The sequence below is a fragment of the Periplaneta americana genome, chromosome 12 (assembly GCF_040183065.1).
Source record: "Periplaneta americana isolate PAMFEO1 chromosome 12, P.americana_PAMFEO1_priV1, whole genome shotgun sequence".
NCBI classification, from domain to species: domain Eukaryota; kingdom Metazoa; phylum Arthropoda; class Insecta; order Blattodea; family Blattidae; genus Periplaneta; species Periplaneta americana.
Window position 1 is genome coordinate 67,524,289 of NC_091128.1, and position 23,876 is coordinate 67,548,164.

Consider the following 23,876-nt stretch of genomic DNA (forward strand, 5'->3'; position numbering starts at 1 on the left):
ACCGCGCGATTTTCGGTTTTGAATGTTTATTCTGTTCCGAACACTTTTAGCCATTATTTCGAACATCTCTATGCATTCACCTTCTTCGATTATAATCTCTCCCTCTTTTTTATTGAAAACAGAAATAAATTTTGAGTTCAATAAATCTACTTTTTGTTTGTCCCCTGTAATTATTTGGTCATTAGTGTCTCAAAACTGGTATAGATTCCTGGTTTTCTCTTCTTCTGCGCATATAATTATAAAACCTATCCCAGTTATTTTCGCCTTTCAATAAATTTTGCAAGTTATTCTCTTTTGCCTTCTTTTTCCTTTCTAATTGTTTGGTTAGGTCCTTGAATTTCTGGTAATTTTCAGAACACACATTTCTTTTATTGTACACTCGCCTAGCCTTTTTCTTAAGTTGTCCAACATATCTCGTATAATATTCCAGGTCTGAATTACTTTTTACTGTTTTGTATGGCACATATTTGGAGGTGGCCTCGGTTATTATTCGTTTAAAATTTTCCCAAACTTGACACATGTTTTTGCCCTCGTGTAAGAATTTGTTATATTAATCTATAAGAAACCTTGCAAACCGTTAATGTCTGCTTTGTCATACTGCCATATTTTTCTAGTGACATCTGTACGGACATTTGTCTGAAGCCAATTTAGCTCGAGTTAAACACTGTTATGACCACTGATTCCAGGTAATGCTATGAAGAGTGAAAACTATCCCAGGGTCATATCAAAGACATCTAAAAGATTATTCCTTGTAGGTTTATTTGTGACTTGTGTGAATCCTTGTTTCCATACTAGGTAATTAATATTCTCAACACACAACTCAATTTCAAAACACATACACTCTTTGACTCTACACTTCGAACACACCCACACAGGAAACAAGAAGCGCCAAGACCAACAACGACCAGTTCCGAAGATGACCGAAAATAGGTCGAAACATGTTAACAAGGTACGTTAATAATATTTAACACAAGAAAGTTCTTATCATACATATTCCGAAGTGATACAGTGTTAAAAGTTGTGTAATCAAGATGTATAATTAATAAAGGTTTGTGAAAGGGTGTTTGTCTCTACCTGACCATTCCAGTTCGCTGCAGGTAGATTTAGATCCCCTAGTAACATAACCTTCCTTTCTAACAATATTGAGCACATTTTTTTCTTGCAACTTATTCAAAGTAAATATGTTTGTTTCGTTTGGAAGCCTATAGCATGCTAATATATATCCCACTTTTCACCATTGTATTTATTATTGACTAGCTGTACCCGTGCACTCCACTGCACCTTTAAAAATAAATATAAAGTAACTACATAATTAAAATAGGACAATTTTGATCCAGGGAACATTCGTGTTTGATAGAAGGATAAATCGTTTATTATGTTACTTAATTTAAATTGTATTTAAAAAATTAAAATGCAATCATTTTGATCCAGAGACCATTCATTTGGTCATAAAAATTATTTTAGGAAATACAGGAAACTAATGTACAGAATAGCCTATCAAGTTTTCTGTGCATAAGAAGCTATTTTAATCTTACCTGTCCTCGATTCACTCAGAAGTTACTGTAATACCATTATAGCATTATGTCCATCTAGAGAAACTACACTTCCCAATGGTGAATTAATAATTAATTATACAAATCGGTTAATTTAGCTTCCGATATTACTTCATACAAACACAGAAACATTCTCTGTAGGCTATGTTTCATAGCTTTTGATTGTTGTTGTCCAAGGCTCCTTATAGACTAAGTCATTTGTTTTTTATTTCATTACACCGCCTTAGATGGCGTTATTGTAGTTTTTAAACTCATTAAATATCAGTCCTATCAAAATTTTGCATAGAATAAAAAAACTTATCGGAAATTATTTTTAAAGAAACGTTTGTTATGTAATATTTTTCATGAAAATTAATAATAAGGGAGTTATTTCGATTTAATTCAAGCCCCCTTATAACCCCCTTTTAAATAAAATATTTTGAATGTCATATAGCCTAAATTCTAAGTTACAACGAACTTAATTTATATTCCAATTTTCATATCAATCGGTTCAGCCATTATCGCGTGAAAAGGTAACAAACATACAGACAGACAGACAGACATACAAACAAAAATTAAAAAAAAGCGGTTTTCGGTTTCAGGGCGGTTAATTATATATGTTAGAACCAATTATTTTTGGAAAATCGAAAATTACCAGAAAAATTTCGGCTACAGATTTATTATTAGTATAGATTTGTACCACTATAATTTCTGCTTATGCATGGTCGCAGTAATTGTATTGTCCTTTAAAAGTTCGTAAAACAGTCCAATGTAATACACCAACTTCACGGCTGATGTCATGGCTGCTACATCCTGGATTTTGTACCACCAAATTCAACATCTCGTCTTCCTTATTTACAAGTGAACAGCTGAGTGGAAAAACATTACAAACGTCAAATTGAAATTTTACAGGAAAAAAAAAAATTGATGCTTAGTATTGTAACGTTTTCCCACAACCTCCTAGTTTCTAGTCTAAATTGAAGGTTCTACTTTCATTTTCAATTAACACAGTTTACTGAAATATAAAACAGAGTATGTGCAACGTGATTAAATTAAAATATTGAAATAGGGAATAAAATGCTATTTGCAACAGACCCAGGAACAAAATTTGCTTACTGAGCATACACATTATGTTATAACTGAAACTTGGAAAATTTAGGTGGCCCAATTTTGTTTCTGGATCTGTACCATCTCAATTTCGACACTCTGGTATTACACTTCCTGTGTCACGAATATGCTGAAACACTGCAATAAATATCCATGCATTAGAAACAGTCCTATCTAGAAATCGTACTTCATACAGTCGCCGAGCTTCACAACTAATCAACGTTAGTGCAAAACTGCAAAGGAACAAAACATTCCTGTTTTTTTTTTTATTTAATTATTTAAGTAAAAATTAGAACTGTACGGCAAATACTTATCGAGTAAGGAGAATTTTAAAGTTTAGGGAGAACATTTTTATAAAAGTGTTCACTTGACACAAAAATGCTATTTGAACTTCTTTTTTGTATTCTAACCAAGGAATATGCTGTTCAAAACTGCGCACTTATAACGTAGACACACACACCGACGAAGGTGTAATACCAATGCCAAAATGGTGCTGTCCAGTTACCTAAGATATATTACCTTTCTTTAATACAATTTTAACATTGTTTAAAAGTTTTAAGGTTAATATCAAGTATTATAAACTGAATCTCAAGAAGAATGACACTACTTAATTTCTTCTCTGTTACTGATCAGGTTCTTGAAGTTCCACCATCTGCATACTTGAGCTAGGATGGGTGTAGATGTTATGGATCCCTCTGGCAGGATTAGAAGCAGGTAAAGAATGCCACCTATGATTGAGAATTCAGAAGAGGAAGATATCTTTAAGAATATGGCAGTGGGTGTGACGAGCCTCTTTTAACATAGCTACTATTTTAATTATTTCGATATGAGTACATAAAAAATACATATTATTCAGCGACATCCATTTCTAGAAAGCCTAGTCATAGAGTTTTCTGACTTCATGTAGACAGTTTTATATTTTAACCAGAGCAAAGAATCCACAATGTAGCTTCCATAAAAACTCGGAAATCAGCTTGAATTTAGACTTTCTGACGATAGATTTTATTATTGTTATTAAATATCATTAACATCATACTCTCTCGATTTCGCTAATTTCTTTGGCACAATCTCAATTCTAATCTGCCCAGAAGTTGTATAAGTGCATGTGTGTCAACTTTTGGCCCTTGAATAACATTTATATTTTAAGTTTCCGAAAAATTTTCTTGGCAGCATTTACATTGTACAGAAGGTGCATGTAATGTGCAACTCACATGTTTAATCTGCTAGAATAATAATTATCCTAACTCAGGATTACATATCTTTTACAGTCATTGCAAATATATGTGTGAAATATGAGAGAGAAAAAGCAAAGATAAATAAAAACGAGTAGGACTAGAATTAGGCAAGAAATGAAATTACTAGTGTTGTGGGATTTAATTGATCAATTTCTGTTGTAAGATTAATCAATCAAAAATATTTAATCAAATCCAATCAATTAAAATTATTCGGTTGTACTTGATATTAATTATTTTGTTAATGCAAACTTAGACTAAAAATTCCGACAATATTCGTCTCTAAGAAATTACTTCAAAACACAATAGTACCGTTATTTTGTAACTGCAAAGCAGGTAGTATAGGGCAAATCTTTGCACAAATACTTCAGGAGGAGATTGAGATATGAGGACAGTGACCTGGTCTACCCCTATTGAAAGTTGAAACACAATGTGAAACCCTTATTAAGTTTTATGGTTTTCCAAGAAAACTTCCACCTTGTCAGCTCGTCTTCCTAGCATATGAAATACTTATTTTTCTGGAATTTGCCCCCCTCACCCCTTAGCCATGGATACAATGTGTGCAAGTGAGAGAGTATCTATCTTCTTCTCTTTCTAAAATTTTGTAATCTGATTACAATAGGGGCCAGTCTGCTGTTTTGACCACTGCAGTTTCTTTACTGATTTTGTAGATGAAGCCTGTGTGCTTAGTTTGTTAAAGAAAAAAAATCAGATTTCTGTGGTCTGTGAAAACTCCATTATGTCATATGAGATGTAAACTCTGTGAAACATTTGGATTTAAATTGAACAATCATAAAGAAGTGCTTAACAGAAAAAGTTCTTTTGTGTTTAGTGATGGAGGAAACGTTGTTAGTAAACATAGAGCGGCACATAATTCGGAGCATGTAAATGCACTCACATGTTTAAAATCATGAATGAAGCAGTATTAATTAGCTGAGTCTTCATAACTTTTTATTTGTGTTTGTCTAAAAAATCCCCGGAAAAATTGACACAGTAAATTATAAGCCTACATAATAAATATGTTAGTAAATAATAAAATAGTATTGTTTTGTAATACAGTATAATGATACAGTATAAACAGATATATTGTACAACATTTTATACTTATGCAATTCACCAAACACAAATTAAATTTAACAATAATTGTGTATTACAGTATATCAGAATTTTTTTCAAATCGATCAAAGCTCGATTAAATTCAAATCGTTAATCGATTAAATAATTTGATCGATCAACAGCATTAGAAATTACGTTTTATTTTTATCATCAAACTGTGACAGTGACAATTCAAACAGACCATTCATCCACTGTAACATATACAAATGATAATTTACCAGTATACACTTATTAGCGTTATTTACTAATCTTTGAAAACGAATCTTCACAAAATAGAGAGAGCACACTGTAACAACGGAAACACAAACCACATTATCAGACATTCATGACAACAGCAAAATAATATTGCACTCAGTTTCTATAGGAAGTTGAAAGAGTACATACTGAAGTGAAACCAGACAAGGCTGATTGTTTTTCCTGATCACGTGATCAATTATAATAAAAGTGTGCTTATCACAGTCAATCTTCACTTCTGCTTTGTTTACATTTCCATAGCAATCTATTGCCGTATTTAATCCTTTAGTTTTTAAATATTCACGTGCTTTGGTTATCTGTCTTCCTGTACTTTAATAGAACTTAAATAGAACATTAATAACTTTTAAAAATAAATTAGTGCATTTTTATGTTATTTAGATTAATCTTTAGGTAATGCACAGGCTGATAGTTGCAAATTTTACATTACTTTTAAGATCATAGTGTAATTTTATATGGATATAAAACAATAGCCTATATGATGATGATGATTATTATTATTATTATAATATTTGTATATTAGGCACACACATATGCTGTTCAAAGTTGCAACAGAACTTCTGAACCACTGCTGATAAAGGCAATTTCAACTCAAAACCTAAACAGCCCACCACGTGTTCTACCTGTAAGATTTGGCAATATTGACTATTGTCAGGTATCAACTCTTGCTGGTCCCACGCTATAACACGCAGAACTACATACACTGTTTATCTGAACATTACACAAGCACACCAGTTTTTTAAAGCATTATGTTTTAATTCAAATCTAATGTGATGCATTTTTATTATTTTACAATGACCAGTCACATTCAACATTTTTAACACACCAAAATTTTCCATATGGTCATTTAAGGTCGAAAGAAAAGTTTTTATTATATCTAACACTGAGTTATTTGGAATGATTTCATTATGCTAATACAAGAACCATTAAAAAAATACATTTGAAACATTTATTGGTCCGAAAATAAGTTTCATCATAGTCTTCCATCTTGAATTAATTTAAATATCAACTATCCAGATCTATTCCTAACCTATGAGAAATTAAAGTACAATAGTTAAGCAAGCACAATATAGTCTGCATTTTTTTTATTAAATATCTACACTTCTAGATAGCTTCTCTTCGTTAAAGAACATGTCTTCGTTAGGTTCCATCTCTGATTCCTAACACTGCTGTAAGGTAGTTCTGCTTAATTCAAATAATGTAGAATCTTCATGCCACAGCTTCATGTTAATGGATTGTGCTAAACACAAATGCGTCCACACACAGTGCATATATATAAAGTGCAAAAACTACCTGACAAATGAAAACTATGCTGCATACAGTTATAAATGCTATAAAAGAATAACAAACCCTATTTACTTTTCAGTGATAGCCCCAGTAATTCCCATCATGATGTATGTCGTTAGTCATATTTGATATGAGGATCACTCTAAAATTTATCAGTATTTTTATTCATCCTTCATTCTATTATTTTGCTATTTGCACAATGTAAGTAACCTTAGGAATAAAAATGTCATTTTTTTATATCTTAGTCTCTGTCACCAGCCTTGTGCCATCTCAGAAGAAGAATCTTCAAACCATCACCAGTTGAAGTGACATTATTTGAATTCTCGAACAAAAAAATAAATTCAAATCTGTACCTCTGACAACAATTTTACTACATTCTTGCTCATCTACATTGTGCCAAATGAAAACATCAGTAATTCTTATGTTTATATTGAGGAGCTAATGAAATTTCCATTTTTGACTGTATCATGTATGACTGCATTGGCAGACAGAAGTTATTTTTGTTTTGTTGCTTCATTAGAATATTTTCTCCTGAAGGTTTTTTCCTCTCTCTTGTATGGAGGAGAGACCCGAAAGCTTACACTGCAGCCTGAGACTTATTGTGGTTACCACTCCTATTCTGTGAATGATTGGGTAGCCGAATGGCCACACTCTTGTACAAGTACAACACACAGCACCGTGAACTTAACCCGGGCTATGGTATGAATGATGATATGTGAATTAATGATAGCAAAAAAAGTCTGAGAGCCAATGCCGAAAGGTACTCAAGAATTCTGCTTCAATTAGTTGAGAGAAAATTCCAGAAAGAACCCCAACCAGGATTTGAACCTGGGCCCACTCGTTTCAAGGTCAGATGTGCTAACAGTTACTCCATTACTTTTTCCCAGAGGTTAGTCTGGAAATTGTGCTAGTCACAAAAATAGCGTGCATTGTTCCCACTCTCTCCTCATAGTCCCTATTGATACGACTAGATTATCATCTATATTCTGTTAGACACATAGACTACATTCGTGCAATATTTAAGGATTCCATTGCAACAGCTATGAAAAAAAATGGACTCAAAATAACAGATTCAATTTTACAGTGCAGTCATGCATATTGTTGCTTTAAGATAGAAATGGAGATAAAATATAAAGACATTTTGTTCATGAAGGATGTATCAGTACATTGCACAAATAGAAATTTGTAGTATAATAAAGAAATGTGGTGCATTACTTTGTAAAGACTCTCAGAATTAACTTTTGAGAAGACCAGAAGTGTCTTAATTATTTTCAGTCTTATTGATCAGATTCCATTTGAATGAAAGACTGTGCAACTGCTCTACTTTTGTCCCAGGCTATAAATTTATAAGATCTCTTACAGAATATTCACAATTTAAAAAATAGCCGACTGAAAACTATATACACAATGGCAATAATACTTACACATATCTCACATAACCTAAGCTCATATTTCTAAACACATCATACTTCTATACAGTTTCAGTAATATCTCTACTGCAGATAATTTCATAAACACAAGTAGCTCTTCTGGATTCTGTAAACAGTTTCCTTACTTCTTTGTCTTACTTTGTATTGGCTTTGTAACAAGTTGAGATACGAAATTAATTGCGCCATTTAGAATTGTGCATCAGCATCCATTTTATTGAAAAACCTCGCTACTTTCTCTTTCATTAACATACCAATAATAACAACATTCATTATGTACATCTTGTACAATGATATGCTGCTTGAAACTCTCATGATTCCATCACAATTAAACAAGAATAGTAACTATGTAAAGTAAGTACTCCAATAAAGGCATTTCAAAGTAAGTGTTTTATTCACACACTCATTCATATTCTGCAATCAACACCATCATGTACACGCCAAAGAGTAAAGCAATGATTTCCTTTACAGACTGCCACAGCTTCGTGTCAGCCAAAAGCTCGGGAATCACAGACACTGTTGCGATGTAAATAAACCCTCCTGCAGTGAAAGGTAAAATCCACGTGGTAGCCACTTCACCTAGAAACAAAAAAAAGAAAAGGGACATTGAGATTGAGATGAATCTAAAGTGGCATCTAAATACATAGACAATTAAAAAGTGAATTGATTCTAAAGATTACAAATTTATTGATTTAATTATTCGAAATTTCAGAACTTGTTTCCCAGTGCCTCCAATAGTGGTCAACTTTTAACATTTATGGAATTCTGCTAGTCTTCCGGAAATTCATTTCTGAGTGGTGGTACCTGAAAGACAGAATTCACTAACTCACAAGGAAACTATTAATGAACTTCTGTCGAAACCTTCCTTCAAACAGCGCATTTTGTTAGATCAATATAGCAGAGAAACAAGTATAAAAATGATCTGTAAGGTTGCGAAATTAGAGCGTAAGTAAAAAATTGTCGAAAAATGATGTAGCCCCTAGCTGTATGTATGTAGATAGTACTCACTCAGCTGACCAAGTGCATTGAGTAAACAAGATCATTTCGCATATTACGTGACAGCATAGGCATTCATGAAGGATGGCAAACAACTATTACTCTCTTCAAGTATGTGCTCTTCTTTCTTTTTTATCAGTTATTTTCAGACGCTGTAAAAACTGTGAAGTTATTTAGTGAGATGAGACAGATTTGCCATGAGATTTTTTTACAAGATTAGAAAGAATTGATTTGTATTAGGTTTGTAAAGAATTTTTTTGTTGTAGAAAGTTTGTAGATCAAATCTCAATATGTTTATGATCATTTGTTTCCAAGCCTATGGGCCATTTAGACACATTGAATTATTTATTACTGCTTGGTCAAAATCAGCACTGACCTACATCAATACCCAGAAAGTTTGTCTATTCATTTGGATCCATTGTACCTAGTTAGATCAAAGAACTACTGTAATCATCTTTTAATTATTGTGTTAGGCCCAATTGTGTGTGTGTGTGTATCTAATGCTCTGGATTTAACAATGAAGTCATCATCCTTCTTGCTTTCCAATATTTTGATGGAAGGTCCACAAATGTCCTAAGAGTTTCACAATTAGCCAGGTGCTCCATCTCCATGTCCTCTTCTCTGGTGCACACTCAGCTCATGAAAATGTTAGGCCCAATTGTTTGAACTACCCATACATACTTACAAATGGCTTTTACAGAACCCAGGGGTTCATTGCCACCCTTACATAAGCCCGCTGAGCAAGATTAATCCTGGCCCTAGCATCATATCCAATCTTCCTCAAATCCATTTTAATATTATCCTCCCATCTACGTCTTGACCTCCCCAAAGATCTTTTTCCCTCAGATCTTCCAACTAATGCTCTATATGCATTTTTGGATTCAACCATACGTGCTACATGCCCTGCCCATTTCAAACATCTGGATTTAATGTTACTAATTATGTTACGTGAAAAATGCAATGTGTACAGTTCTGCATTGTTTAACTTTCTCCATTCTTGTGTAACTTCATCCCTTTTAGTCCAAATATTTTCCAAAGCATCTTATTCTCAAACACCCTTAACCTCTGTTCCTCTCTCAAAGTGAGAGTTCAAGTTTTACAGCCATACAGAAAATATAACTGTTTTATACATTCTAAGTTTCAATTCTTTTAAAGCTGGCTGGATGACAAAATCTTCTCAACCGAATAATAGCAGGCATTTCCCATATTTATTCTGAACTATCCATACATAACAGACCCAATTGAGTAGACAAATCTGTGAAGTGTAACTGTGGTGATGAAATAGTTTACAGTCTGAAATATTGGCGATATTACATTTCAACACAAATGCCAAAGAACTTAAATTCAATTGCTGTGTAAGCCCGAAATTTATTATGGAAATGGCTGATAATTTCTACTGAATAATCAAGCCAATCTATTTTCTCAGAATGACACACAATTTTCTACAATACACTCACCCTCTACAAGCAGAGAGACGACTGTTCCTGTAAGAGCGCCTACTGCAGTACTCAGTTGCAGAAAAATTGCCTGAAAATTTTAAAACACGATTATTACTTTAGAGTTGCACTTTTAAAAATCCTCTCTCCTGGAGTATCTTCTGTACAGATAAGTTGATCATGTAATGAATTACACGAATTCTTCTTAGTTTATATATATATATATATATATATATATATATTGCAAAGCCTACTATACAAATTATTCATGAAGAACAGCCGAATCTTATTTAGATTATTTGAGTAATTAAAAAAAGTTGATTTGAACATAGGTTCGTAATTATGCAATAGCTTAACATTTTAAAAAGTGCATTACTGCACCAAGCTGTGTATTCTCATTGCCAAGAATATGGAACCCTCGTTTACAATCAACAAGAGTAGGCCAGATACATGCAGAGATCTTACGCTCACAGTGTGGCAGTTTTATCACTTACAAGAAGAAAAGAATAAATAATAAAAGATACTATGTAAAGCTTTTGTAGAAGTGGCAACATGTATTTTTTTAAAGACTCAAATATAGGCTTTTCTTGCAGTCCTCTAAGAAGAAAACAAAGTTCGTTACCTTAGGAAAGGTGAGCCGTTCAGAGCAAAAGTGGTGTAAGTCAAAATTGGGTAATGAGGTTTAAAGTAAAAATTCTGTAAAATACAACACAAAGTAGCAGTTAATATGTCCTTCGTGCTATCCACCGACTACTAGTAGTTTAAATAAATTGAATATTAATTGCTACTTTGCATTGTATTTCACAGAATTCATTCATTTATTTTATTCCATAGATCTTACATGAGCAATGAAGCTTTAAGATATGGAACATGTCAACATTTTACAATATTACAATTACAATTTTTACAAATTTTTATAGTTTTACAATTTAGTAATTTTTTACAATTTTGTACAATTTTTTTACATTTTTTTTTACATTTTGGCGAGATGTAGTGAGATGAGATGAGGTCCGAGGATTCGCCAAAATATTACCCGGCATTTGCCTTTTCGGTGGGGGAAACCTCGGAAAAACCCAACCCGGTAATCAAATCAAAGGGGGTAATCAAATCAAAGGGGTTGATGCCAAGGAATGTTTACTTTAACCCTCATTACCCATTTTTTACTTACACCACTTCTGCTCTGAACGGCTCATGTAATTGTAATTGAATTGTAAATTAGGAGTTTTTAATCCTGGTACAGAAAATAGCTCTGCATCTATGCAGTCTTATCAAACGCAATTTATTTAGACATGTGTAATGCAAAGTACAGGCATCAGCTGGTAGATTAGCATTTCTTTGGAGAACATCTGGAGAAGCAAGTCACACAAGTGGCAACATGCATGAAAGTGGAAAGTGACATTCTTAAAATCCTGCTGCATATATTGTTTAAGTAATGTTTACATAGGTGATTCTTTGCAGGACCATGCCTCGTTAAATATCCTGTAGTTATCCCAATCTGATACGTGCTGAAAAACAACAGGACACTAAGAAACCCCTGAAATCAACCTTACGCTTATATGTTATAAGATATACAATGATTCACTTGCTGCCAATCCTAACATCATTCTTGTCAACAATAATATAATATGACCATAAGGATGAATAGTGGAATAATGATAATGGCTGGGATAGCTGAGTGTTCAGAGAAATCCTGCCCAAATCTGTCTGCTAAAAAACTACCCCATGGCTTGTGCAAGGGAATTACTGTGTAAATAAGGGACATTAAACATGCTAATATCTGTGGTGCGTGGTAAAAAAACATGTAAGTCATAGGTTGAAAATTTTGAGTAGAGCAAAAGCAAAATTTGAAATGAGAACTAATATCATTATGATGGGCTGGAAATCTAAAGCTCTACAACATTATGGAAGAGAATACATGTATGTCCTGAAGAAGTACATTTTTTTTATATTCACATGAAGGTCATAACTCAAACCACCAATTTCTGACTTACGCCCTTTTTACCATGCACCATTGATATATTCACTTAATTTTACCTTCCTTCTGTTGCAGCCAGACTGAATCAGAATTGCGAAGTCGCCAATTTCATGAGGTACTTCGTGTAATAGGATAGTGATTGTAGTGATAATACCAATATTTTTTCCAGCAAGGTAGGAAGCACCAATAGCTAGACCATCAGTAAAGTTGTGGGTAAAATCGGCAGCCAAGTTCAGGTAACCAGACACTTTAATATCCTCTTCTGTGAACAGTAATCACAGTTTTACATTAGTCCACAAGGATCATTAAATACGTCCGAAACAGAATTGTCAAGACTTATCTCAAAAGTGTATTCTTGTTCGATTTTGGAGGATGGGAGGGGGGGGAAGAGGTAAAATAGGTTCAATGTAAAGCTGATGACAGTGAGATCAATTGCTGCAGTTCTTGTAGCACCCATATGAACGTGATATAATCCAAATATTTACTTAAATTATTAAGGCGTGCACTGCAATTCACAACCTAGTTATTCATTGGGTGCTGTTCCAAGTCTCCAGCTGTATGACTCATGCACTAACAGTTGGCTATATCACAGGATATATCTCCTTGTATCGTGCATCAATAGAGTTTGTAGACAATTTTCACACAGATTGTGTGCACTCGATGTGGGTCTCTGGCGTTTCGTCAGTCCACGCGAGTTGTGTGGATATAAAGGGGAAAGTTGAGACGGTGTCGGGTGGAGTTCCTGGGTAGCTCAGTTGGCAGAGTGCTGGTATGTTCAACCAGAGGTCCCGGGATCGATACCCCGCCCGGAACAATTTTTTCCTTGAAATTATTCAAATCTGCTTTACAGGAAGCTTCACCTGAAAGACTAGATTTGCAAGTCTTATCTTCTTTCTTAAGGGAGCATATAGAATTCCGCAGATTGGTTCGCACTTGACTTTAAATGTGCGTACACACTTAGCGAACGAACAACGAATGAATGATGAAGCAAAACGTCGTTGTTCGTTCGCTGTTTGGAGCAACGTACAAATCGTCAGCAAATTGTCAGAAAACATTCACGTTCGCTGATTATCCGCAATAAAGGCAGACGAAAATATAACTATAGCAAGCGCAGCCGTTATTATTATAGGCAGTTTAACAAAAAGAAAGTTAAAAACCAAAAGGCGATGGTGGCAGATGCCACTCTACGAAAGTCACAATCAATATAGAGGCACTGACTTGCTTCATGATTTACGTTGAATGGAATTGGGACAGTTTCACAACTTCTGTTGCATTTCAGAAACAGACTTCGAAATATTACTGTGCAAAATAGGGCCAAAAATTTCCAAGAAAGACACAGGCTGGCGAAAAGCAATACCTATTCAGGAAAGACTAGCATTAACACTTCGATATCTCGCTACAGGAAATTCGTATACAAGTTTAATGTATTTATTCGAAGTGTCGAAACAGCTGATTACCAGGATTGTTCCAGAAGTATGTACAGCTATAATTGAGGAACTGGAAGATTTTATTAAGGGACGACTGCAAGGCAGGGGAAAGTTTCAGTACACGGATACCTCACTGACAATAACTATCTTAAAATACTAAAAAGAGAGATTTGTCTGTGTTTGTCGAATGCGCATCATGCTTACGAAAAGGCACTTTTCAGTGCCAATAATTTATTTTGTGTGCACAAGGTTGGAACTTTGTTTTTTTCTGGGCGTAAATTTGTCCAAAAGGAACGACATACAGTATGTTTACACGCGAACCAAGTTGACTCGTACTCATCACTCCCCATTCCAGAGACTTCTGTCTTTCCGTCCGGAATGATGTCAGTAGGAACTCAATTTTCTTTTTGACTTCTGCTCCCTACAATAAACAACAAACATGTATCCAGTGAAAATAAATAAACAAAGATAATTTTCAAATTTTGCACGTGTTTGACTCTTGCAGCTGAACATCTTTCCAATAGCTTTCCAAACATCATGTTCTCTTACTTTATTGTGGTAAGTAGGATGCTTGGGAGTCCACAAAGTTTCCTGCTCCCTATATGCATTAATAAGATTTATAAAGCGTCTTCCGTCCACTCCAGTTTCGGCATCCTGTTGGTGAAATTGAACTAAGCGCTGCATTCTGCTACGAACTACAGGGTTGGGCAGATAAAACCGATCCGTGTTATGACATTGATAGGTACTAACGATTTGAAGCAAACTTCAAATGGAATGAAAATAAAATGCATTTACCTTCATAATAAATGTTGGAAGTGCCCTCCATCTGCATCTAGACACTTCTGTGCACGTTTTAACAGGTTCATGAAAACACGTGTTTGAATTTAAAACACTTCAACACACGTCCGCAAGTTCTCCTACTCACATGAACCTGTTGAGCCAATCTCGTGGTAGACTTTCGAGGACTCCTAGTCAAAAATTCATTAATTCGCGCCGTAAGTTGAGGAGTCCGGACAGAAGGAGTTCTGTTCCTTGTTACATTTTTTATGGATCCAGTCGTACGCCATTTTCGCACCAAATCTTGAATGCTGCTTTTCGCTGGTACTGAGCGAAGCGGATATTTGTCTCTGAATAATTGTTGTGTTTCCTTAATGGAGCCGGTCTGTACGTACGCCTCCACAATGAATATTCGCTCTGGTATTGAATAAGTCATGCTTATTTAAAGAACAACTCTTTACATGTGTTTAGAACGTCTGACCAGCGAATAGGGATTATAAAGAATGGACACTTCGCGTCGGTACCTTTGATGTAGCCGGACTGATTTCAATGACCTTAAGCCAGCTAAAGCGTGAGATTCTGCTTTCTCCCTAGAGTTGGCGCTGACATCACACCAGCTAGCAGTCGACACATATAATTAATACATCTAGGTACATTATGTACTCAAATAAAATAAATTGGATCCATAAAATAATAAATCCGTCATTAACTGTAATGTCTAGACTCTAGAGTTCCTTTATAATGACAGTTGAGACGTTGACCCCAACAACAATTAAAATATGTATTGATTTGATAGCACTGAAAATGGAAAAACAAAACTCTTACGAAAAGTAAAACCATATACCTATATCATATTATATACAAATATTAAACGAATTCGATACTTAATTTTATAATGTATTATATTATTTTATAATATAATTTATGATATCTGAAATATAAAATATTATTATTACAACTAGTTTGTCACTGAGAAATAAGGAATTTATTTGAAGCAAAGCGTTACTGGATTATGCAATAAGGTAGGCGATGTTTGGATCCTGTGTCTCAACTCTATTCTCAATAATTATCTTAGCGTATGCTCGATTACACTAACCTCTAGCGCTTGAAAGTGGAACTATACGCTGGCGCACAGAGAAACAAAACACAGGAAAATTCGCTCAGTGTCCATTCTTTATAATCCCTATTCGCTGGTCTGACTTTTAAACAGCAACCAGAAGAGGTTATAAGCAACAATGGCGCAACAACAATGACACAAAACACGCGGAAGATACAGTATAGCCAACATAATTACATTTTCAAGAAAAAAAGAAAGAAAAGAAATCAATACCCTACATAATTTATTTTCCAAATCATATGACATGAGATGGGGCCGGTTTTATCTGCCCAACCCTGTACAAACTAGTGACATATCCCGTCCACAACGAATGTACCGACAAGCGACGGATCACTTCCGAAGGCAAACCAAACGATCGGTTTGCTTTTGCTGCGACGTACACACGTACATATTTCAATCAACGAATGTATTCGTTTGTCGTTCGTTCGTTGTTCGTTCGCTAAGTGTGTACGCACCTTAACAGAGTGATAGGCTTATAATCTTATTTTGATTTGAGGAAAAATATTCACATAAAGAATGCAGTGTACCTTCATTTTCTGGTGGTTTATGGTCTTTTTTCTTCTTTTCGTTTACTTCTTCTCCTTCACTCTTCTTCTTACTAGATTTATTGGTTTCGTCGGTTTCTTCCTTAGCTTTTGATTGTAAACCGTGTGAATGACCACTATGAGAATGACTGTGACCACCTTTAACTAACCTCACAAATTTCTCCACCATTAAAAATGCAATGATCCCAAATAATACCCAGAAACCTACAACCATATCGTGTCCATGAGATTCGCCTTCACCCCCATGAGAATGAGAATGGGCGTGGGAATGAGTATGTGCCTGAGAATGGTCATGATCGTGAGAATGAGCCACTAAAGCATGTGGTATCAAATGAAGAAACGCATCACCAAGCAAACTTCCAGATGCAAAACTGAGAAGTATTTTTAGTAAAGGTTCTTTCTCTTTAGTATTGTCTAATGGTACTAAAAACAGAATCAAGAAAGGTGCTGCACTTATAAGCACTGTTGATCCAATTGCTTGTGCCCATAAAGTATAAGTGTCAACTTTCCCAACATTATCACTATGTCGTTCCGGCTTTTGTTGCGGCTCAGAATATTTTACGTTAGCTGCCTTAGAGTATTTGAATGATGGTGATTCGTCATGCCTAAATTCATGCGAATGTCCATGATGATCATGTACAGCATCATGTGAATGATCATTATTAAATTCTTCATGTACGTGGCCATGATGGGAGTGACCCTGACTTTCACATAACAAAGGTAAGTCTAAGAAAATCAATACAAATATTATCCCTAAACATATAGTTGCAACAAATGATTTACTAAACACTAGTTCTGCAGTCATTGCTCTGGCTTCCTGAAAACTTTCGTTCACTTAACTCTGCTCACAGCTGATTGGAACAGCAACTAAACAACACTTTACACATGTCAAAACGTGGCTAGGCTCGCCGGTTAGATCATGCTACCTACCATCCATTTTCTATGTTTCATGTTTATAGCTATTTAAGTGCATAACACGAATAATTGTATTGACATTATTAATTAATATCGTGTATGTTGCTACAGATTAATTTTAATCTCAATGTTAGTTTCATAAAAAAGAGAAACAAGATTTGTGAAGTTTCCTATTGGTGTGGTGGTAGAAGAGAGTTTAGTACAAACTCTTGACCAATCAGATTTATTTGACACTCGAGATGTAGTTTGTTTGGTGATTTTGAATGTAAGGTGAGGTACATTTCAATGCATTTCTTATATTTAATATAAAATATCAATTCTATGCGTAAAAGTTGCTATGAAGATATTTGGTTTTATTGGCTTGTTTTTGTTCTCGTAGTCAATTTCATAAAATGCTCTATACTTTCCTATTACATTACTTAAATAAACGTAGCCGGTAAAAGTTGTAAAGTGACAGTTAGGTTACAAATAGTTTGCAGAATTTTACAGTGAAATACGGAAACGTAAAATATATAGGCTATGCAAGTGATTAGTTGACATATAACTTAAATATTACTGTAGTATATAAAAAAAACGAAGTTGGGTGCACCTACTGACGAGTTTTCGTAATGTTTTATTCGTATGGCTACAGTTTTTCATAAATTTCTGAGGTGAAGTGTTATTAGCCCTGCCAATCTGTATTATGGGCCCTTATTTAACTACGATGAAACAGGCTATAGACCTACAATGTAATTGTGGAATGAGAACGATATTAATGTTAGAGATTGTCCGATTTTATTACTGCCTACCTTTTGAACTGATAAACGCATGAACGTAATTACTTCTTGAATAAGATTTCTAAAACAATTTCTGTTTATTCCAGATAAATATGTTAGAAAATGAAGAGAGCAACACCATTATTTCAGAGGATAGATGATGCGGATGTTAATTAGTAAGTGTGTAATTTATAATAACCAGAATATAACATTATTTCTATTAATAGTACCGGTAAGCATGCTTTTACTGGTTTAAAGTTTAGCAATCTTCGTTGTGAATGAAAGTGTGTCCAGCTTCTCTTTAAGGGTCATTAGCCGGATAAATTTCAGAACACGGATTCCTTCCTTTCCCTCTTACTTCAAAATTCCAACCTTGTGCACACAAAATAAATTATTGGCACTGAAAGGTGCCTTTTCGTAAGGATGATGCGCATTCGACAAACGCAGACAAATCTGTTCTTCTTAGTATTTTAAGATATAATTGTCAGTGAGAAATCCGTATACTGAAATTTCCCGATTTTTTTTTAATAAACTACCTTTTTTTTGCCTTAGTCTTTACTAACTTTATTAAACTAATTGGTGAATTTTGGTATTTTAGCATTAAATCAACTTTAAATATTTTGCGTGCCTGCTTACGTGACAGGAGCCCTTCTCGTGTTCAACTTTTCACATTCTCTTCTTTTATCCGTCTTCCGCAGTTTCTAAATATTTTAATCTACGAATAAGAGAAAAATTTATGCTTACATGACAGAAGCCCTTCTCGTGTTCAACTTTTCACATTCTCTTCTTTTATCCGTCTTTCTCAGTATCTAAATATTTTAATCTACAAATAAGAGAAAAATTTATGCAAAAGAAAATGTACAAAATCCATTAATTGATCCTAACGTTTTACAACTCTTGTTTAAAACAGCTCAAGTTTCGTCCTAATTTACTCAATTGGAGTTTTCTATAGCAGGCGACACTTGAAGTTTTTGACGTATGTGAAGAATTCATATAGGACGTCAGTTGACTTAGAAACATACTAAAATACTAGAAAATTGAAAAGAATTGATCGGTATAGGTAACCTGAAAGTGATTATTTAACACTTGAAATAAAAAGTAGAATACACTTCAAAATGAACGCGAAACGCACATTTTACTTCACTTGGTATATGCAAAGCATAACGAAAGCTTAAACTAACCTAACCTGTCACAGATTTGTATATGCAAAAAAAAGGTACCTGCAAGGCATACCAAGAGCCTGAACTAACCTTACCTAACTTAACTTAGTATAACTAAGTGTAATCTGTCACAGATTACCGAACTTAGAAAAATTCAACTTGGAAGTTTGTGTCACATGCTATACAAAAGCAAAGCCTTCAACCCTTCTATTTAAAAACCCTGAACTAACGAAATTCATCAATGGCAAATTAAAAAAAAATAAGTATATTATTTCGTTTATTTTACGTGATTCTTTTAAAATATGCCTTCCTGTAAATAATGTGTTTTCATTATGTAGCGATTAATATCTGTAAATTTTATGTTTTGTAATTTCTTACAAGCTGTCAATGTTTCTTATGTCGTTTTTGCACTTTCCTTACTATGTTGTATTCTCGTCTTCCGTGTCTCATGCTGTACTGTAGCCTATTAGTTGTCTTCTTCTTCTAAATCTGCAGCAGTTCCAACTTTTCCATATCCGGGGTAGGCCTATATGCTTACAATGATTTTTATGAACCGGATGAACTGATAGGCATTTAGAACAAACAAATGCCCGGATCTCTCCTGCAGTGCCAGCGTGATTCTTACCTAGATTTATTTTTGCGTGCACATTCCAGATAGTTCCCTTCATGCTCCGGTTACACATTTTGCATGTAGGCCTACGAAGGGTAGGTTTGGTTAGTTCAAGTTTTTATTAACCCATTCCGCGCATATGCAGTTATCATCTCACAACTGACAATGTAGGGTACATATTTTGTCTGAACGATTAGTGATATTAGTATCCTCTTTTGTTTCACTTTTTAAACTTATACAAGAGAACGGAAACATACAGTACAGTAAGTTCAAAAACGACAGCTGGGTCTATTAAACCGCTTCATAATGTAGTGATAAAGCATTCGACTACGAATCGAAAGGTTATTGGATGAAATCCTGGTGACTGCATATGTGTTGAATTGAAATAAAAATGTGTAGTGAAATTAAATATAAGATAAGTGAAAGTAGAGTGATATAAGAGGGATACAGAAAGAAAGGAACGAGATAAAGTGAAAAGATATAGAAGATGGGGAAAGAAGGGAGAGATAATATAAACAAAAAATTGTATTTTAATTTCTTATTGACAAACACAATCTCACGTAAGTGCAAAAATTTCCTATGGAACATCGACAGCTTATAAGAAATTATCTATGAAAGCTTTATGTTGTTCGTTTGTAAATTTACCTCTATGTTGTTATTATTATTATTATTATTATTGTTGTTGTGTGTCAACTGTCTGAAGACAGGTCTGAATCTCTCAAGTGAAACCAACATAGCACCATTTATGAGGCGACTAGACCAGGAGATAATGGAGTAGGGTGGCCAGTTCTTTTCCCCCTCCATTGTATACATTACGATTAACTATGTAGTAAATTAATTAGACTTCAGATGCATACAAGCAATTGTTCTTTCTCTGACACATATCGTCAAGTGAGGTGTACTGCCTGATAAAAGATGTATATATCAACCAGAACCTCAATCAGAGTTATCTACTTCTATAATAACCCATAATTAAATAAATTTCAAATTTATTAAAATTAGTGTTTATAGTCACGTCCAATGATTAACTGTCACATTCGTATCTATGGATATTATGTCCAGACATGATTATAATATTCCGTGAATCTAGCAATTTTGAGGTCATAAAGTTTTTAATGTCAAGTAATGTCTAAACCCATTTACTCTACTTACCTATATGTAAAATTAACTGTTTATTTCATATTTAGAAAACTCACATGTCCACAGATGTGACAGGATGATCTTAGCAAAATCAAAATCCAGTATTTCAATAGAAATTATCTCGCCAGTATGTATTAAACAATAACAAAAGCAATATGCTTCCAATACAATAAGGCTAGCCGGTAATAACCAAGGCGTGGATTAGTCATTCATCTGCATTCTAGTGGTTTTTCTGTAGAGTAATTGATTTGTTCACCAACGTGACTGAAATTTTTGTGACAAGTATTTCGTCTGTTGTAAAACTCATTGTTTTGATATCACCTTCTTACTTCAAGTTTTCAGGCTTACTTTGGTGTATTTACATCTCAAATAATGCAGTTTTGGTTTATAATTTACTTTCTGTTACGATTTACAACCTTGTTTATTAATCTGATTGAGTATTTTGAAAGGCCATGGATGTGACTTCTTGCGTTTTTTGACAACATTTAATTGTAGCAAATAACATAAATTAATTTACAATTTTAACTATATTTGTATGTTATCTAGTTTTACTTTTAATTTTAGTATAAGTACTGAGGGCTTATGGTTATTATTTGTAGAGAAACATTGCTGTAACAGTAAAATGTATCCTTTCAGGTGAATGACCCATAAGCCTAATTCGTCGCTTTTTGAATTGTCCAATAACTAACTGAATTTGTTTACTAGACTTTTATTTTTGTATTTATTTTTGGACTAATGCTCCTGTGATCTTTTTCTAGCATTTGTGGTGCTCCAAGCTCTGGGAGATCTAGTATGCCTGAAAAAAACAGTGTTCGTGAAACTGATTCCACTAACCAGAATGTTAGTGATTTGTCCATTCCATTTTATTCAAGTAGTGAAAAATTAAAATGTCAGTCACGAACTCCTAACTCACGAGGTGGTCCTTTGATACGGTCCCGATCAATACCTTCTATAAAAGGTAGCAATGAAGATAAAGGTGGAAATAAATTTACTTTGCCAAAACCAGGGGATAGAACCCCTGTTACACATTTTTGTACGCCGCGTCGAAGTGGTAGTGGACATCCAGATGAATATATAAAGTCAAAACAGCATGGGAAGCAGGCTTCTGATCAGACTATGAGGACACCATTAAAACGCTTCAATAGTGAAGTAAATCTACATAAGCCATTGGCTACACCAGATTGTTTCAGCAAGGTTCATATGGAGACGCCAAGAAACAAAGTGGAATCAGAGGGTGTTCCGGGTCTTCTTGGAGAAGAGACAAGCAACCTTACTGTTGGAATACGTGTAAGACCATTGAGCCTGAAGGAACAGAATGATGCTGCTGTGGTCAATGTTGTAAGCGTGGAAGGCAGTGAAATACGAGTCCTGTGTGAATCTGGAACAACACACACCTTTACATATGACCACTGTTTTTGGTCATGTGATCAAAATCATCCCCAGTTCGCGAGTCAAGAAATGGTGTTCACTGCAATGGTCCAGCCACTGATAGATAAAGCTTTTGAAGGATACAATGCCTGTTTGTTTGCTTATGGTCAAACTGGATCTGGTAAAAGCTACAGGTTTGTATAATTACTTACACGCGTTTTATTTGATTTCATATTCTCCATTATTTTTCAAACTGAGGATTACCTTTAAATAGGTAATTCGACAATGTCTTGTGCTTTTACTGCCACTGTCATGAACTAATAGCGCACTTCATCTTGTATCGCAAAATTGAACTCGTGAATTAATTTTTTATATGATTATAGGGAACTAGATTGTATGAAATTTCTTGTAATTTTAAAGATACAATGATGGAAAAGTATGATGTCGTTGATGACGTCACTACTACCGAAACATGACTATTTAATTAAAATCTCTCCTCTCCTCTCTCTCCCCCCTTCCCCTCCTCCTCCCCCTCCTTTCTCTCTTCCCCTCTCCCTCTCTCTTTTCCCCCCTTCCCCTCCTCCCCCCTCTCTCTCTCGGGTATTTTCCTGAGGTTTTCCTCAACCATAAGGCAAATGTCAGGTAATCTATGGTGAGTCCTCAAACTCATCTCGCCAAGTACCATCTTGCTGGCACCAAATTCATTGACATTAGATAATCTAATACCGTAGTTGATACAGTGGTCATTAAATAACCAACTAAAAAATATTCTCTTTGACAAGATTAAAGGACCCTCTTTTAATGTAAGTTAGCATTCTGTAGTGTTCATAACAACTTAAGGTAACGAAATCTTTGTTTCCCCGTTAAATAAATAAAAGAAAGAAATATGTTGTTTTCGAAAATTGCTTTGCCATTTCTACTATTCTTTAGTATGTACTCCTTTCTTTCTTTAAATCATAAGATTGCCACATAGGGAAAGTGTGCCATGAATGTAAGACCTCCGTACGTATCTTCTCTACTCTTGTTGGTTAGTTGTTACTATTCATGGATGGTATAATAAAGATTATTAGTTGGTTGTAAATAAGAGTTCTCTACTCTGGTACGGAGAATCCTGTAAGTAGTTAAATATCTGAGAAATATGTTAACATGCAGTTCAAAGAATCAATTTTTTTTTTTTTTTCAAATCAGTGTGCCGGTCAGAAATCTCATAAAGAACTTATTGTGTCCTTGATTTTAAATTTGAAGGTACTGACCATGCAAATAGTCCTGAGCATAGATTGACGTGTAAGGAGAAATAATGAGGTGAGGGAATCACGTGATTGTGATGTCACTGCCCGAGGAAGCACTGTTGTTGCATGTACACAAAAGTTTGGTTTTACCTGAAGGTTAAGTTGTGAAGTAATGCTCTTGGTTGTAGAACATTTTTGGTTTTAATACAGTACATGATATACGCAGCACAAACATTATATATATATATATAATCATTAATCTACTGCTAATTTAATATGCTATTTACTAATGAAAATATAATTGTCACTATTGTTTTTTTTTACAAGATTTAGATCGGATATAGGCATCTAACAGAAATTCTTGCTCACTTTCATCATGATGGATGATTATAGTTCCTTTATTTTCATAACTGACTTGATCTGTGTCCCTGGCACAACTGCTCCTTTCATGGACTGAAATACGTTCGCAATTA

General features: G+C 34.4%; 2 protein-coding genes across 2 annotated transcripts in view; one reads left to right on the forward strand and one right to left on the reverse strand.

Annotated features, from left to right (window-relative positions):
- Window positions 1-3,432: 3,432 nt before the first annotated feature.
- LOC138710523 (zinc transporter Slc39a7-like) lies at window positions 3,433-17,149 on the reverse strand. Its single transcript, XM_069841475.1, has 4 exons — window positions 16,209-17,149; window positions 12,420-12,622; window positions 10,407-10,476; window positions 3,433-8,532 (listed from the first exon to the last, which is right to left on the reverse strand). Exons 1-4 carry the CDS (start codon window positions 17,029-17,031, stop codon window positions 8,357-8,359), a joined length of 1,272 nt encoding a protein of 423 aa, XP_069697576.1. The 5' UTR covers window positions 17,032-17,149; the 3' UTR covers window positions 3,433-8,356.
- A 202-nt stretch (window positions 17,150-17,351) lies between these two features.
- Window positions 17,352-23,876, forward strand: part of neb (kinesin family member nebbish) — a 328,637-nt gene continuing 322,112 nt past the window's right edge. Inside the window, exons 1-3 of the mRNA XM_069841473.1 lie at window positions 17,352-17,411; window positions 18,004-18,072; window positions 21,565-22,368. Of these exons, the coding sequence (XP_069697574.1) occupies window positions 18,020-18,072; window positions 21,565-22,368 (857 nt within the window). The 5' untranslated portion in view covers window positions 17,352-17,411; window positions 18,004-18,019. The remainder of the gene's footprint in view (window positions 17,412-18,003; window positions 18,073-21,564; window positions 22,369-23,876) is intronic.

Bases quoted from the DNA above. Each gene is read 5' to 3' on its own strand.
- LOC138710523 (XM_069841475.1), bottom strand. From the start codon at position 17,031: ATGACTGCAGAACTAGTGTTTAGTAAATCATTTGTTGCAACTATATGT. The intron at 12,623-16,208 runs GTACACTGCATT...TACTGTTCACAG, and splicing joins TAAACCACCAGAAAATGAAG to AAGAGGATATTAAAGTGTCT. The intron at 10,477-12,419 runs GTAAAATTAAGT...TAAAATTTTCAG, and splicing joins CTGGCTGCAACAGAAGGAAG to GCAATTTTTCTGCAACTGAG.